The sequence below is a fragment of the Entelurus aequoreus genome, linkage group LG03, assembly GCF_033978785.1.
Source record: "Entelurus aequoreus isolate RoL-2023_Sb linkage group LG03, RoL_Eaeq_v1.1, whole genome shotgun sequence".
Taxonomy (NCBI): domain Eukaryota; kingdom Metazoa; phylum Chordata; class Actinopteri; order Syngnathiformes; family Syngnathidae; genus Entelurus; species Entelurus aequoreus.
In genome coordinates this window covers 3,973,176-3,991,808 of record NC_084733.1, presented here as the reverse complement: position 1 = coordinate 3,991,808, position 18,633 = coordinate 3,973,176, and the positions used below count along the sequence as shown (strand labels likewise).

Sequence of the window (18,633 nt, the reverse complement as noted above, 5' to 3'; positions counted from 1 at the left end):
AGATATCAGAAAGAAAACACGTCCATCCATCCATTTTCTACTGCTTGTCCCTTTTTTGGAGTGGCGGGGGGTGCTGTCTCAGCTGCATGTGGGAGTATATGTGCTTGCATGTCAAATGTGCGCTATCATGTGCGATACAAGCAAGTCCTGCAACGTGTTTACTTGTGCAATGCTGGACAAGCAGTCAACATCTAAATGTGCTCCAAAAGCACACAAGGTTGGCCTTTTTCTTCTATTTTTGTCGTTTATAAAAGGTAACATGCTGCGAGCTAGCAGCTACACAACAGCTAGCACGCAAGCTAGTCATTTGTAATAAGTGTCCTTAAATGAACAATATTGATTTATCAATTTCAATGAATTTTTATTGTTTTGTATGAAAAGTAAACGACACACTTAACTAAATGTAATAAAAATACAAATGTTTCTGCTTAAACACTGCAAAAAGTGAAATCTAAGTAGGATTAAATACCTCAAATAAGGGAGATATTTGCTTATTTTCTGTCTGATAAGATAATTCTTCTCACTAAGCAGATTTTATGTTAGAGTGTTTTACTTGTTTTAAGTGTTTTGGTCCTAAATGATCTCAGTAAGATATTACAGCTTGTTGCTGAGATTTGATGACCTATATTGAGTAAAACATGCTTGAAATTAGGGCTGCAACAACTAATCGATTAAATCGATTAAAATCGATTACCAAAATAGTTGGCGATTAATTTAGTCATCGATTCGTTGGAACTATGCTATGCTAAATATTTTTTTTATTTATTTTTGGGTTAGTTTTTATTTTTGTTTTGTTTTGTAAACCTTTATTTATAAACTGCAACATTTACAAACAGCTGAGAAACAATAATCAAAATAAGTACAAAAACAGTACAAAACAGCGTACGTCTCATGAGGTGGCGTAAGCTAGCCAATGATGTGGTCATGACGGCGTCTCCTTTGCTGGAAAAATTCGGAAAAATGGCGCAGGAAAACACTAGCGATAGTTTAGCGGAGAAACATCTTGAGGTTATTGCTTCGATGGAGAAAAGTGTACGACCTAAGTCGTCAAAAGTGTGGGAACACTTCACTTTAAAGACTTCAAAGAAGAGCGTTTCCTGCAAAATGGCACGGAAGTACAACATTGCTTCAGGAGCGCCTGAAGAAGAAACATGTTGGAGCCATGGAACTCACAGTACGTAACTTTTTAAGTCCATAGTGGCAACAAGCATTCATGAGTTCAGCTTTTTTGTGAGTAACTTTAACGTTATGCCTTTGTTGCAACGCGGGGCTGATAATGTGTCTCCGGCACATTTGACTACGTTTTGAGAGAGAAAACGCACGCTTACCAATTTGGAAATAAACGTAACGGACAGAAATATCTCAGGTTGGTTTCATAATGGATCAATGTAGCCGGGCTGATAAAGCTATATAAATATATTTAGATTTGAGTGACGCTTTAGTATAACTAAACATTATGAAGGTGCTGGAATATTTCATGCTATTATTCAGAGGCAGCCTAAAATGAATCCTTTTTTATTCACAACAGAAACGTGTACAATATCTGATCCAGTTCTGATGAGTTACATTTATGTGTTATTGTTGGTGTATGCTGCACCCCCAATGTCCACAACATGGTGCCAGCATGCTGGGTTTTTTCAATAAAATACTGGAAAGGATAGAAATGTAGTTTGTCTCTTTTGTCCGATTATTAATCGATTAATCGAAGCAATAATCGACAGATTAATCGATTATCAAATTAATCGTTAGTTGCAGCCCTACTTGAAACTAGAATATCAAGTGTTGCAAAGCTGTGTCATCAACACTCACAAGTATAAAACTACTTTTTCAAAGTGAACATTTCTTATTTCAAGGATGAAATAAAAAAATTATGACTTTGACACAATTGTGTCTCATAATTAAAACAGATGACAGCCAAATGGACTTTGCTGTTTTATGTTCAACGAAACAATAGAATATACGTACGTTTACTGTACAGTACAGTAAACTGACAGTTAATATTTAAACATTTAACAAATGACATTCCAAACAATTTTGAACATAAATAAATAATGCACATTCAGATAAAATCTTAAAAATTACAATAAAAAAAAATAAAAAATAAAAATAAAAATAAAAATAAAAATATATATATATTAGGGCTGTGAATCTTTGGGTGTCCCACGATTCGATTCAAAATTGATTCTTGGGGTCACAATTCGATTCAGAATCGTTTTTTTTTTCAATTCAACACGATTCTCCATTCAAAAACGATTTTTAAAAAAAAAAAAATTTTTTAATGAAAACAATACACAACAATACCATAATAATGCAATACCATTTCAAAAACAAAACCCGACCCAGCAACGTTCAGAATAGCAATAAACAGAGCAATTGAGAGCAATTGAGGACACGGAACAATCTAAAAGTAGTGAGACAAAAATGAATATTATCAACAACAGTATCAATATTAGTAACAATTTCAACATAGCAGTGATTAAAAATCCCTCATTGATATTATCATTACAAACATTAATTTTAAAAAAAATTACAAAAAATGAACAATAGTGTCAGAGTGGCTTACACTTGCATCGCATCTCATAAACTAAATGTCTAATGATAATGTCAATGAGGGATTTTTAATGTTGAAATTGTAACTAATATTGATACTGTTGTTGATAATATTCATTTTTGTTTCACTACTTTTGGTTTGTTCTGTGTGGTGTTTGTGTCTCCTCTCAATTGCTCTGTTTATTGCAGTTCTGAGTGTTGCTGGCTCGGGTTTGCTTTTGGAATTGGATTGCATTGTTATGGTATTGCTGTGTATTGTTTTGTTGGATTGATTAATTAAAAAAAAAAAAAAAAAATGTAATAAATACAAATTTTAAAAAAAAATCGATTTTTTAAAAATGAGAATCGATTCTGAATCGCACAACGTGAGAATCGCGATTCGAATTTGAATCGATTTTTTCCCACACCCCTAATATATATATATATATATATATATATATATATATATATATATATATATATATATATATATATATATATATATATATATATATATATACACACTACCGTTCAAAAGTTTGGGGTCACATTAAAATGTCCTTATTTTTCAATGAAGATAACTTTAAACTAGTCTTAACTTGAAAGAAATACACTCTATACATTGCTAATGTGGTAAATGACTATTCTAGCTGCAAATGTCTGGTTTTTGGTGCAATATCTACATAGGTGTATAGAGGCCCATTTCCAGCAACTATCACTCCAGTGTTCTAATGGTACAATGTGTTTGCTCATTGGCTCAGAAGGCTAATTGATGATTAGAAAACCCTTGTGCAATCATGTTCACACATCTGAAAACACTTTAGCTCGTTACAGAAGCTACAAAACTGACCTTCCTTTGAGCAGATTGAGTTTCTGGAGCATCACATTTGTGGGCTCAATTAAACGCTCAAAATGGCCAGAAAAAGAGAACTTTCATCTGAAACTCGACAGTCTATTCTTGTTCTTAGAAATGAAGGCTATTCCACAAAATTGTTTGGGTGACCCCAAACTTTTGAACGGTAGTGTATATATATATTCCTTGCGCACTAATTGACTGAAAGAGCACGCACTTGGCGCGATGATGTCATGTTATCCATGGAAAAATGCAAGAAATGTAATGCCGAGTGCATATCATTATGTCAAGATAATGGCACTAGCATTTACTTCATTTAAGAATATTTTTCAACATATTGAGAAAAAAGGTCTCATATTTGTTTTTTCTATCAAGAAAAGTGCACTTGTTATTAGTGAGGATATACTTATTTTAAGGTATTTTTGGGTTCATTGAGGTTAGCTAATTTGACTTGTTTTGGAAAGTCTTGACAAGCCAAATGTTCTTACTGTATTGGCAGATAATTTTGCTTAGTTCAAGTAAAATACCCCTAACCTTTTTTTTTTCTTGTTTTTGAACACTGACTTTTTGCAGTGAAGGAACCTTTTTGCGACAAGAACACATGAAAAGATGACGTTTTTACCTGCTGCACATATCTGTCGGTGGTCTTCCACATGTAGTAATACTCAATGATACTGGTCAAGGACTTCCACGGCAACTGTGGGGGGGCAGAGAGGACGTAAATAATAACCATTTACAAAATCTTCCAACAAAGAATTTTAAATGACTTAGTTTGGTGTGAAAAAGTCAAATATTATGCATTTACTCAACAGTCTTAGAGAGAAGGCCCACTGAGGAGTGAGGTGTGTGGCACTGACCACAAGCAGCCACCAGGTGGAACAGTGGTGCACATAATGTCTAAAGCAGGGGTCACCAACCTTTTTGAAAGCAAGAGCTACTTCTTGGGTAGTGATTAATGCGAAGGGCTACCAGTTTAAAAACACTTAAATAAATTGCCAGAAATAGCCAATTTGCTCAATTTACCTTTAACTCTATGTTATTATTAATAATTAATGATATTTACACTTAATTGAACGGTTTAAAAGAGGAGAAAACACGAAAAAAATGACAATTAAATTTTGAAACATAGTTTATCTTCAATTTCGACTCTTTAAAATTCAAAATTCAACCGAAAAAAAGAAGAGAAAAACTTGCTAATTCGAATCTTTTTGAAAAAATTTAAAAAATTATTTATGGAACATCATTAGTAATTTTTCCTGATTAAGATTAATTTTAGAATTTTGATGACATGTTTTAAATAGGTTAAAATCCAATCTACACTTTGTTAGAATATATAACAAATTGGACCAAGCTATATTTCTAACAAAGACAAATCATTATTTCTTCTAGATTTTCCAGAACAAAAATTTTAAAAGAAATTCAAAATACTTTGAAATAAGATTTAAATTTGATACTACAGATTTTCTAGATTTGCCAGAATAATTTTTTTGAATTTTAATCATAATAAGTTTGAAGAAATATTTCACAAATATTCTTCGTCGAAAAAACAGAAGCTAAAATGAAGAATCAAATTAAAATTGATTTATTATTCTTTACAATAAAAAAAATAAATTTACTTGAACATTGATTTAAATTGTCAGGAAAGAAGAGGAAGGAATTCAAAAGGTAAAAAGGTATATGTGTTTAAAAATCCTAAAATAATTTTTAAGGTTGTATTTTTTTTCTCTAAAATTGTCTTTCTGAAAGTTATAAGAAGCAAAGTAAAAAAAAATATGAATGTATTTAAACAAGTAAAGACCAAGTCTTTAAAATATTTTCTTGGATTTTCAAATTCTATTTGAGATTTGTCTCTCATAGAATTAAAAATGTCGGGCAAAGCGAGACCAGCTTGCAAGTAAATAAATAAAATTTAAAAAATAGAGGCAGCTCACTGGTAAGTGCTGCTCTTTGAGCTATTTTTAGAACAGGCCAGCAGGCTACTCATCAGGGGCCGTACTTATCAAGCTTCTTAGAGTGCCATTTTACACTTAAGTCCTGAGAATTTGCGAAATTTAGTCCTACTCTCAAACTTAAGAATAAAAGCTTTTTATCAACGTTCTTAAGTCTAAGAATCACTCCTACTCTCCACAATATTTAAGAGACCTTCAGAGGTGTCTTAAGTGGTTAGGAGTTGCCAGCAGGGGATGGCACTGAGGCAAGAGAGACGTGCGCGAACGTTCAGGGAACGGAACAATGTTGGGTTTTTTTTTATGACGAGCAGCTGATCAAACGGTATCGTTTAGACAGAGCGGATATTATTTTTGTCACAGATTTAATACTTTTCGATTCCTTGTTGATTTCTGCATGTGTCTGCAGTGGGCTAGTATATATAGAGCCACCCACACCAGTTTCAAATTAGTTGCCTAATTAATGAATTGGAAAGAAAATGTTATGACAGTAGCGTATGTGTGTGGCCGTGAGGTGAGTGACGTCAGTGAGTGTGTGGGCGAGAGAAGAGAGGGAGCGGTAGCGTGAGTGCCGGCGGGGACTAGTTTGTTTTGTATTATTTTGTAGTTTATTGTCAAAATATACACTCCCATTGTCCACTTAAATATTTCCAAGATATTTCTTTATTCTTAGACAACGGATTCCCTTCCGTGATTGGTCATTTCTATGGACACAGAAATGACGTCACCTAAAATTGCGTTTACGGCACATAGTAATGTCGTAATTCAGCTCTGAGTGTGACACTTAAGATTCAGTCCTACACTTCGCTGAAAGTGTGAGTAAGACGCTTGATAACTAACTTTTAAGTGCAGCTTTCAGCGAAGAATTTATTTACTCTTAAGTCAACTCTTAGCAGACTTCTTAGGAGTCATTCTAAGAAGCTTGATAAGTACGGCCCCTGGTCCTTACGGGCTACCTGGTGCCCGCGGGCACCGCGTTGGTGACCCCTGCTCTAAACTATGTTTTTTTTTGTTATGGTCACCAACAGATCAAAAGATGAGGCATGAGAAGCTGACCTGAAATTATTGGATTAAAAAATTAAAATAATATCTGAGAATTCTGCTGTGAGTCCACTACTACCACAGTGTAATGCTAATTTCACTAGTATATCTCATTGATATCCTCCGGCAATTGGCGCCACTTCAACCACAAAACACTCCTTTGTGAGGGTGAGTTGATACTTAATAGTTGTGCAATTGTTTGTGGCGTTTCAGCACTTTTTTGACACGGACTTATCCCCGATTTTGACTTTCACATTAGCGTTCCATTCACTTTCACCGCAACGTTTACAAACGCTTCCCTCCATGATGGCTCCACATCCGGGTCCTAATCCAAATTGTTTCCATCCACCGGCTTCAAGCAGGCATTAAATGGATCGTTCTGGAGCCAAAAACGGTTAAACCTGCACTCAGCCACCTTATGCAAGTAATTCAACTTTGCTGCGGGCTTTAGTTAAGTTTTCTCTCCGCTGCAGCTGCTATGCTAAACTGTAACACGACACATGCTAGCTCGTGGTGCGCAATCAATTCTGACTGGGCAGCACAGGCAGACTACTTTAGTTACGTTTTGTAGTTACGTTGTAGCGTCCTCAAAAATCGAAACACTTAAAGGAAAGCTGAAGTTTACGCATGTTTTAAACAAAAGTAATAAAAAAGGAATAGATTTAAAGACCTTTTAAAATCGTATTTAAGACCTCTTGAGATTTTAGGAGAATTCTAGACATTTTAAGGCCTTAAATTCAAATTGTGGGATTTTGGACTTTTAAAACCCACGGATACACTAGTACCGTATTTTTCGGATTATAAGGCGCACTTAAAATTCTCAAAACTCGACAGTGCGCCTAATGTACGGAATCATCATCCTCGAAGCTATTTTATTTGGTACATAGTTAAATGATAAGTGTGACCAGTAGATGGCAGTCACACATAAGAGATACGTGTAGACTGCAATATGACTCAAGTAGGGATGTCCGATAATGGCTTTTTGCCGATATCCGATATTGTCCAACTCTTTAATTACCGATACCGATATCAACCGATACCGATATCAACCAATATATGCAGTCGTGGAATTAACACATTATTATGCCTAATTTGGACAACCATGTATGGTGAAGATAAGGTACTTTTTAAAAAAAAAAATTATAATAAGATAACTAAATTAAAAACATTTTCTTGAATAAAAAAGAAAGTAAAACAATATAAAAACAGTTACATAGAAACTAGTAATTAATGAAAATGAGTAAAATTAACTGTTAAAGGTTAGTACTATTAGTGGAGCAGCAGCACGCACAATCATGTGTGCTTACGGACTGTATCCCTTGCAGACTGTATTGATATATATTGATATATAATGTAGGAACCAGAATATTAATAACAGAAAGAAATGGGGGGAGGGAGTTTTTTTGGGTTGGTGCACTAATTGTAAGTGTATCTTGTGTTTTTTATGTTGATTTAATTAAAAAAAACAAAAAAAAACGATACAGATAATAAAAAAAACGATACAGATAATTTCCGATATTACATTTTAACGCATTTATCGGCCGATAATTTTGGCAGGCCGATATTATCGGACATCCCTAGACTCAAGTAAACAACACCAAAATGTTATATGTTCCATTGAAAATACAGAACATTACACACGGCGTTAAAAAATCTATCAATATGTTGTAGTGCGACTTTGGTAAGCTATGAAGCCACACCGCTTGATGGATTGTACTGTGCTTCAACATAGGAGTATTATTATGCTGTGTGTATAAGGTAAGACGTATTATCTGGCGTTTTGTGTCGCAATATTATGCAAAACCAACTTTTCTTACCTTCTGGTACCTGCTGATCTGTATTTGGGATCTGCATAAGTCCTAAAAAATTTGCCCGCATTCGCCTTTGTAGTCGATGACGACACCGTAGTGGATAATCTTCTTCTTTTTCTCTATCTTCTTGTTATGTGACATTCATCCTCCACTGTTGCCATTTCTAATATAAAGTAGTGTAAAGTTCTTACTTATATCTGTCAGTAAACTCACCATGAAAGCGCTAAAACAGGGGTCACCAACGCGGTGCCCGCGGGCACCAGGTAGCCCGTGAGGACCAGATGAGTAGCCTGCTGGCCTGTTCTAAAAATAGCTCAAATAGCAGCACTTACCAGTGAGCTGCCTCTATTTTTAATTTTATTTATTTACTAGCAAGCTGGTCTCGCTTTGCCCGACATTTTTAATTCTAAGAGAGACAAAACTCAAATAGAATTTGAAAATCCAAGAAAATATTTTAAAGACTTGGTCTTCACTTGTTTAAATAAATTCATAATTTTTTTTACTTTGCTTCTTATAACGTTCAGAAAGACAATTTTAGGGAAAAAATACAACCTTAAAAAGGATTTTAGGATTCTTAATGACATATACCTTTTTACCTTTTAAATTCCTTCCTCTTCTTTCCTGACAATTTAAATCAATGTTCAAGTAAATGTATTTTTTTTTATTGTAAAGAATAATAAATACATTTTAATTTAATTCTTCAATTTAGCTTCTGTTTTTTCGACGAAGAATATTTGTAAAATATTTCTTCAAACTTATTATGATTAAAACTCAAAAAAATTATTCTGACAAATCTAGAAAATCTGTAGAATCAAATTTAAATCTTATTTCAAAGTCTTTCGAATTTCTTTTAAAATTGTTGTTCTGGAAAATCTACAAGAAATAATGATTTGTCTTTGTTAGAAATATAGCTTGGTCCAATTTGTTATATATTCTAACAAAGTGTAGATTGGATTTTAACCTATTTAAAACATGTCATCAAAATTCTAAAATTAATCTTAATCAGGAAAAATTACTAATGATGTTCCATAAATTATTTTTTTTAATTTTTTCAAAAAGATTCGAATTAGCTAGTTTTTCTCTTCTTTTTTTCGGTTTAATTTTGAATTTTAAAGAGTCGAAATTAGAGATAAACTATGTTTCAAAATTTAATTGTCATTTTTTTCGTGTTTTCTCCTCTTTTAAACTGTTCAAATAAGTGTAAATATCATTAATTATTAATAATAACATAGCGTTAAAGGTAAATTGAGCAAATTGGCTATTTCTGGCAATTTATTTAAGTGTGTATCAAACTGGTAGCCCTTCGCATTAATCACTACCCAAGAAGTAGCTCTTGCTTTCAAAAAGGTTGGTGACCCCTGCGCTAAAACATACCGGTGTAGTGAGTTTACATTATTCACCCAAGGAACTTTAGTTATTAGAGAGTTCCGGTCGGACGTTTTTTCACGGGACACATTTCGGGCGTTGTTGTTGTTGCACTAGTGAGCCACGGATGAGGAGATGCTGCTCCGTTATTGATTGAAGTCAAGTGTGAATGTCATTAAAACAGTTAGTGCCATCTTTTGACACATCTTCCACTCCCGTCCTTGCACGCTACACCGCTACAACAAAGATGACGGGGAGAAGATGCTGTCGAAGGTGAGCCACGTAAATAAGAGCGCCCACAAAACGGCGCATCCTGAAGCGACTGTCAGAAAGTGACTTGAAGATGATGTGTAAAACATCATCTATGCAACATTTTGAGCAAAGAACCAGCATTACATGTTATGTAGACCAGTGGTCCCCAACCTTTTTTGCACCATGGACCGGTTTAATGTAGGCATTATTTTCAGGGACCGGCTTTCCACTTGTGCCAGATAAATACAGCAAGAATAAGTGCATAAAAAAATACAAGTCACTATATTGCATTGAGATGCAGATGGAAATCAGCCTTTGGCTACAATCTGTCTGATATGTTCATTAATGTGCGTTGTATCATGTCACAAAGTTATAACAAATGGCGACTTCCCATGAGGAGTTTTATTGTACATCTATAAACAAGCTCATTGGTGTGTCTAGTGCACGGGTGTCAAACTCAAGGCCCGCGGGCCAGATGTGGCCCTCCACCTCATTTTATATGGCTCGAAAAAGCCTGGAAATAATATGTTTCAATAAAATACCTTATATTTTCTTTCTCTACTTTCTTATTTTCTTACTAAAGATATTAGGTTGGTTTTTTTTTTGTTTTACAGGGAAAACAATTGTGTCCAATATTGCAACAAATATTATCTAACTTTGTTGGTCAAAATCCAAATAAATACTTAAATATATGCTTAACTTATGGTTTCTAAGCAAGTTATCCATCAAATTGTACACTATAAAATTTAGGGAGCTTTTTTTTACAGCGTATTACTGTAAGTTGGAAAAAAAACGACCGATGTTTGTTTTTTTACAGTAAAATTCTGTCGACTGAGCTGTTAGTTTTTCTTTTCTTTTTTTTACTGTAAAATCCACGGTTGATGGTTTTATGGTACCACATTTTATTTTGGTGTCGGAGTTGCCAAAATAAAATTAAACAGCAGTACTGTAATTCTATTTACAGAAATATGTTGTAAAAATAATAATAATGAAAAAGAAAACACCATATATTTTACAGTACGATATTTTACTGGCAACTAAGCTGCCAGTTTTTTCTGTAAAAAAAACAGTGGTAAAATTGCAGATTTTTTTTTACTCTTTACTTTAAAAATTTAAAAAAATATTTTAATTCATAGGCAAATTCATTAATTATTTACTGTTGATTTTTTTTTTTTTTATTTAAAAAAAAAAATATACATATCAATTATTTACTGTTACAAGCAGCCCTCTAATGGCAGCCATGACTGCGGTGTGGCCCTCAATGAAAACAAGTTTGACACCCCTGGTCTGGTGGGACAGGCCAAAGTTAAGTCGGAGAAAATGCAGTCCTTTATAAATGATTTAATGTTTCTCTCCGGCCCGGCACGGACCGGTGGTTGGGGACCACTGATGTAGACTACAAGGAAGTCTTTTACATTTAGAAAAAAATTATAATATAATGACTAGAGATTTATTTACTTGTAACAGTAAATAAATGCGTTAAAATGTAATATCGGAAATTATCGGTATCGTTTTTTTTATTATCAGTATCGTTTTTTTTTGTTTGTTTTTTTTAAAATTAAATCCACATAAAAAACACAAGATACACTTACAATTAGTGCACCAACCCACCCCATTTACACTCATTTACACTCATTCACACAAAAGGGTTGTTTCTTTCTGTTATTAATATTCTGATTCCTACATTATATATCAATATATATCAATACAGTCTGCAAGGGATACAGTCCGTAAGCACACATGATTGTGCGTGCTGCTGGTCCACTAATAATACTAACCTTTAACAGTTAATTTTACAAATTTTCATTAATTACTAGTTTCTATGTAACTGTTTTTATATTGTTTTACTTTCTTTTTTATTCAAGAAAATGTTTTTAATTTATTTATCTTATTTTATTTGATTCATTTTTTTTAAAAGTACCTTATCTTCACCATACCTGGTTGTCCAAATTAGGCATAATAATGTGTTAAAATTCCACGACTGTATGTATCGGTTGATATCGGTATCGGTTGATATCGGTATCGGTAATTAAAGAGTTGGACAATATCGGCATATCGGATATCGGCAAAAAGCCATTATCGGACATCCCTAATAATGACCCCTTTAATGCGCCCTATAATCCGGTGCACCTTTTGTATGAAAATAGACCTGACTAGACCCGCTCATCGGCAGTGCGCCTTATAATCGGAAAATACGGTATATATTTTATTTTTCTAATCATTTTCAAACAAGAAATATGCAGGAGGTGGGTATCTATAAAAAAAGGTGCTGATGCAAATTAGCATTGTTAAGCCTTGGTGGAGGTCAATGCCCACGCTACCCTTTTCTACTCCGTTCATTGATGGTAATTCGAGTAAAGAAAGAAGGCATGCTCACAAAATCCTGCTGAATGTCCGTGAAGTCTTTGCCGTATTTCTCCAGCGCCTCCTCGAACAGGTTGGCCTCCGAGGCGCTCCACTCCTCCATTTCGTCCCGGCACAAGACCGGCCCGCCCTGGGGCACCAGCGCCGCGATGGCCCGGGTCACGTCGTAACCCGTGGCGTGGAGGGTGTCCATGGCGTGGAACTAAAAAAAAAAAAAAACACGGGAGCAAGAGCAAATGAGAGGCTGGAGGCGGTGTCACGTGGTAGAATAATCATCTGCACACTTCTTGACAAGGGATGGTGTGTGTGTGTGTGTGTGTGTGTGTGTGTGTGTGTGTGTGTGTGTGTGTGTGTGTGTGTGTGTGTGTGTCTCTCACCAAGGTTATGTCTCTGGAGGCTGCGGCAGCGCTCATGTGAAGGCTCGGCTGGCGGACAGAACTGCTGCAGTCCAAGGCTCTGGCGAACGTGCCCACCGACCTGTAAAGAAGAAAGCGCTACTTTTACACAGTATTGAGTTGTCTAGCACAGTGGTCCCCAACCTTTTTGTACTTGCGGACTGGTCAATGCTTGAAAATTTGTCCCACGGACCGGGGAGGGTAGTTTTTTTTTCATAAAGAAATACAATCATGTGTGCTTACGGACTGTATCCCTGCAGACTGTATTGATCTATATTGACATATAATGTATATATTGTGTTTTTTATGTTGATTTAATTTAAAAAAAAAATATATATATATATATATATATATATATATATTTTTTTTTTTTTTTTTTTAACTTCTTGTGCGGCCACGGCCCGGTACCAATTGGTCAACGGACCGGTACCTGGTTGGGGACCACTGGTCTAGCACACAAACAAAACAAAAAACAAATGAAGACAACGGCAACATATCCCACTCAGCGCAGATTACAGCATATTGGGTAATTACCCTCAAAAGTTAGTTCAACAAAGCGGCAAAGAATTAAGTTGTGAACGTTTTCTAACTCTTAGATTTTGCTTCTTAATAATCTACCGTATTTTTCGGACTATAAGTCGCAGTTTTTTTGCATAGTTTGGACGGGGTTCCGATTTATACTCCGGAGTAGGGATGTGCGTATCAATCCCGTGATATCGATATATCGATACTCACACGCTACTCATTTGGCATCACTTTTCTGAAAAAAGTATCGATATAAACCAGGGGTGGGCAATTAATTTTTACCGGGGGCCGCATGAGCAACCCAAGCCCTGCTGGAGGGCCACATCGACAATATTTCAATTCAATTTTGCTCAATATTATTTTTTATATATACCGTAATAATAATAATAATTAATAATAATAGTAATACTTCAACATAGTGTGTGTAACAGCATTCCATGACTAATATAAATAAATTAACATTAATAATAAATGACAGTAAAATAAGCACACGTATGACTGAGGAGTCATAGTGTAACTTTGTGTGGTGTTTGAGTTGTCCGACTTTTTGTGTGGCCATAAACGCAGCAGTGGTTTAGTGGTATGCGTGTTGGTGACAAATGACAAGTTTTGGCCTGGTTTGTACGGCAGAAAATGACTAGTTTTTTCGAGATAGAAGTGTGAAAACTCATGTTTTTGGTGTGGTTATGTCCGAATATAAACAGTTTTGCTCAATAAAGTGATGGATATAATTCCTGGCCTCAAAGCATCTCGATAGACGTTACAATAATTGAACGGTGTTCAATTGAACGGTGTTGACGAACACCGTTAGGGCCGCTTGTTGTCACTGTCACTCAGAGTTGCATTGCAAAATGACATAGAATAAATATGTTTATTTTGTTTAGAATTCAGATGGGATTTGATTTGGTGCGCGGCATATATTTGCTGCGCGCAGCGGACGTTTGAGCAGTGCGCAATTGCGCAGGCGCGCACCTTAGAGGGAACGTTGCTTGGCAGTCCATGTCTTGTTGAAAACACGCCATTCCTCATCAACTTTTCTCTTTTTAGCGTCTCGGGTGTAAACCGTGCATCACTTGTCGCTGCATGCGCACCTTCACTCGCAGGTTACACACGGACACACGCCCATAAATAATACTTTTCAAAATAAAAGCAGCACAGTTGTATTGCGCGCACGACATAGATGTTTTTTCAACTTTATTTTGTGATTGCAGCTGTTCACATTCACTCACAATCACGCACACGCCCACACGGAAGTAATACAAATAACGATTTTCAAAACAAAAGCAGCACCGTTGCTGGGACACCCCTGTACCTGGCAGAGTATAGAGCTGGCCCAGTCACGTCACAGGAGACAGCGAATGAGCGTCGTCAACGTGCAAAACACACACAGAGCCAGCCGACAGCGTTGTTACTTTTCCTGAACAGCAATCTGAGACTTCAGTAAAGCGTGACGTGTGACGACGTATCTCGAGTACACTAAAGGTGTGATGGTGTCAGACATTTTTGGAGGTCATTTTTCCGAGTTCATTTTCTCAGGGAACTGTCTTTCGTATGCAGGTTTATAGGACATGGAAATCCTAGTTTATTGTGATAAGGAAATTATTGACTTTGCTTCAGAGAAGTGTTAAAAGTTTACTTCCACAAAGAGGTTTGAAACATAACATTGTTATGAATAATTTTTTTTTTTTTTTTTTTTTTTTTGTTTTGTTTTTAAAATTAAAAAAAAAATAATAATAAATAAATAAATAAATAAAAAATAATAAATAAAAAAATAAACAAAAACAAAAATAAAATTTAAAAAATACATTTTTTTTTAAGCTTTTTCTACCAATAATTTTTTTTTTGAGAAATAAGAAAAGTGAAAATGTGTATATTTTTGTTTATATTTAATTTATTTTTCATATTTATGTTATTTATTTAAATGTTACTTTTATTATATATTGACCATAAAAAATTTGGTATAAATGGTCTGTATTTGTCTTGTGATTTGTCTTAAATAATAACAATAGTAATAATATTTTTGACTGACAAAAATTGCCAATAAGAAATTAATGGTATCGGTATCGGTGAAAATGCAAGAAAAAGTATCGGTATCGTATCGAATCCTAAAAGTGTGGCATCGCCCATCCCTACTCAGGAGCGACTTATGTGTGAAATGATTAACACATTATCGTAAAATATCAAATAATATTACTTAGCTCATTCACGTAAGAGACTAGACGTATAAGATTTCATGGGATTTAGCGATTAGGAGTGACAGATTGTTTGGTAAACGTATAGCATGTTCTATATGTTATAGTTATTTGAATGACTCTTACCATAATATGTTACGTTAACATACCAGTTGGTTATTTATGCCTCATATTAGAATGACGGGGGATGCAAAACAATAACAGTGTCATACGTTTTCATAACATGGTCACTAATGCCTAGTTTCTCTTGTTATATTCTTATTTTACTGTTATATTTGTATTCTCATTGATGCTTTTTGTTTTTATTCTATTGTAATATTTTTCTATTTTGTTTCCATTTATACCCCCATTATTTACTTTTTTAAATTCGATCTCAATTCTGTACACTGCTGCTGGAATTTTAATTTTCCTGAGGGAACTCTCCTGAAGGAATCAATAAAGTACTATCTATCTATCTATCTATATAACGTACACTTATTCAGCCTGTTGTTCACTATTTTTTATTTATTTTAAATTGCCTTTCAAATGTCTATTTTTGGTGTTGGATTTTATCAAATAAATTTCCCCCAAAAATGCGACTTATACTCCAGTGCGACTTTTATGTGTTTTTTTACTTCTTTATTATGCATTTTCGGCCGGTGTGATTTATACTCCGAAAAATACGGTAATCTAACGTGTCCAAATTGTTGCGCTGGGACCGTTTGTGGCCGGCAGCTAATTTTTTAAAGGCCCGCGACACATTCTAAAAATGCAATTACAAACAACATAAGAAGTGAAATAAAAGAGCAAACATGCAATTTTCTTTATAACTGTCATTGCTCAAAAATAATAATGAATCATAATCCGTGTTATTATTGACCTATTCAAGGCTCCAATTAAATTAAATATTCCACTTTTAAATATTTTTGGGGGAAATATTGCAAAAAAAATATTTGCCAAAAAAACCAAAACAGCTTTTTTTTGACAAAAAAAGTTTAAAAAATAAAATAAAAAAATAATTACAATCTGAAAGTTGATCTCGAGAGTCAAGCATTGTGACCAGATTAAAAAGAAATGTATAACTAAACTATGCCAGTGGCCCTTTCAAACGCAGTAAACGTATTGTTCATTACTGTAGTATTTGTTACTATTGTAATTGGAAGGTCAACAAATTGTTCTAAATAGGTAAACAAAGTTAAAGATAAAATGGACTCTCAATCACTGTCAGCCAAAATTACACTTAAATAAAAAGTGCAGTTTATTCCCCATTTAGAAAAACTGGGTTGAGTGGTTTGTTTTGTTGTCTCTCTGTTGCCAATGCCATCACTGCATGTTTGCTCTTACGTCCGTGCTGATGGGCTCATGTCGTTAATTCAGTTTGAAGATGAAATATTCCCACACGGGGACATTTGGCATTATAATCATCTTTTTTCCCTCCTATCTTTTGTTATTTAGCAGTCAGTGGAACGAGCGAGGCGATGTCCGTGTATTCTGTTAGAACAGGGGTCGGCAACCTTTACCACTCAAAGAGCCATTTTGGCAAGTTTCACAAATTAAAGAAAGTAATGGGAGCCACAAAAAAAAAATTCAAATTTTAAATGAAAAACTCCGCATACAAAGCTTAAATGCTTTGTGCTATGTTAACCAGGGGTCTCCGACACACGCACCGGCACGCACTTTAATGTGGACATTTGATGTTAGTGCAGCCCGCGAGTTTTGCGCTTGATAGCGTAATACTTGCCAACCCTCTCATTTTTCCCGGGAGACTCCCGAATATCAGAGCGTGATGACACTGCATTTGGCGCCCTCTACAGCGTGCCCTAACAGTGTACCTGCTCGACCACACGTACAATGCAGTTTCAGCTTGTTCACGTAAGTGACAGCAAGGCGTACTAACTCAGCAGCCACACATCTTACACTGACGGTACCAATACCCAGAATCCCATGCAGCACTAACTCTTCCGCTCAACCAACGCACGGAGAGGGGGGGGGGGTTGATGTGTGGGGGGATTTGGTGGTAGTGGGGGTGTATAATGTAGACCGGAAGAGTTAGGGCTGCATGGGATTCTGGGTAATGGTTGTGTTGTGTTTAGGTTGTGTTACGGTGGGATGTTCTCCAGAAATGTGTTTTTCATTCTTTTTTGGTGTGGGTTCACAGTGTGGCGCATATTTGTAACGTAACAGTGTTAAAGTTGTTTGATACGGCTACCGTCAGTGTAAGCTGTGTGGCTGATGAGTAAGTATGCTTTGCTGTCTCCTGTGTGTGCAAGTAATAACAACATGCAACATGTGGCTGGACTGGCATGCTGTATGTAAATGCTTGTGGACAATTACTGTAGTGCAGTTAGGGCACGCCCTTTATTTAGTAATTAGAGTGTAAATAGGATAATTTTTTCCCTGGGAGCAATCTATGAGAGGCACTGAGATCCATAAAACTCCTGGGTAAATCGGGGGTCGGCATGTATGTAGCTGAGCCGCATCAGAGTGGTCAAGGAGCCGCATGCGGCTCCGGAGCCGCGGGTTGCCGACCCCTGTGTTAGAATAAGCTAGCGGTTCTTTTTTAATGCCATTTAAGGCCTTCATTTTCACAAAATCCATTTAGTGACTTTTAATGCTTTTTAATGACCCGCGGAAACCTTCAATTAAGTTTGTAAATCGAGGTTCCACTGTTGTTCACACTCATATTACACGTAACAAAAACGTTGTATACCGTATTTCCTTGAATTGGCGCCGGGAATATAGTATTCGCCTGCCTAGAATTACAGCCGGGTCAAACTCGTTTCGCAAAATAATTAGCGCATGCTTGGCACTTCCGCCGGGTCAAATATGAGTCATTAAATGACTCCCGCCTCCAGGTGGTAGAGGGCGCTAGCGATCCTTCTTGCGACTACCAGTACTGCAGGAGACAGGTACTGCAGAAGAAGACAACAAGCAGCAAGCATGCAGCAATTGTTTGCTTGCACTTTTAACATGGAGGATTACATATCTAAAATAAAACCGTTTTCTAAACTGGACTTTCAATCGAAGCAGGAGGTAATAATTAAAGGAATATCTCCAGAGACTTTTAAAATTGAAGAAAGATGAGAAAGACTGCCTTTGATCAGAAGCAGCTGCACATGGACCCATCTACAAGTAAAGGTAAGATCATAATAACGTTTTTTTTATTAAATGTGTTTTTAATGATAAGGTATGCACCGGAGTGAGAAGAGGTTTTAAAATAATTAGAGCATGCTTGCTCATTCCGCATGGTTTTGGTAACCGCAGGAGTGAGAAGAGGTTTTAAATTAATTAGCGCCCCTGCGGCTATTCAAGGAAATACGGTAGTTGTTCTATGTTGCCAATGGAAAAGAGATCCAATCGCCAGCTTGACATATAACTTGT

General features: G+C 35.6%; 1 protein-coding gene across 1 annotated transcript in view; it reads right to left on the bottom strand.

Annotated features, from left to right (window-relative positions):
* mta1 (metastasis associated 1) overlaps positions 1–18,633 on the bottom strand; it is a 161,870-nt gene that overhangs the window by 61,865 nt on the left and 81,372 nt on the right. Inside the window, exons 8-10 of the mRNA XM_062040974.1 lie at positions 12,539–12,638; positions 12,175–12,363; positions 4,005–4,079 (exon numbers count right to left, since the gene is read on the bottom strand). Coding sequence (XP_061896958.1) covers positions 4,005–4,079; positions 12,175–12,363; positions 12,539–12,638 — 364 coding nt within the window. The remainder of the gene's footprint in view (positions 1–4,004; positions 4,080–12,174; positions 12,364–12,538; positions 12,639–18,633) is intronic.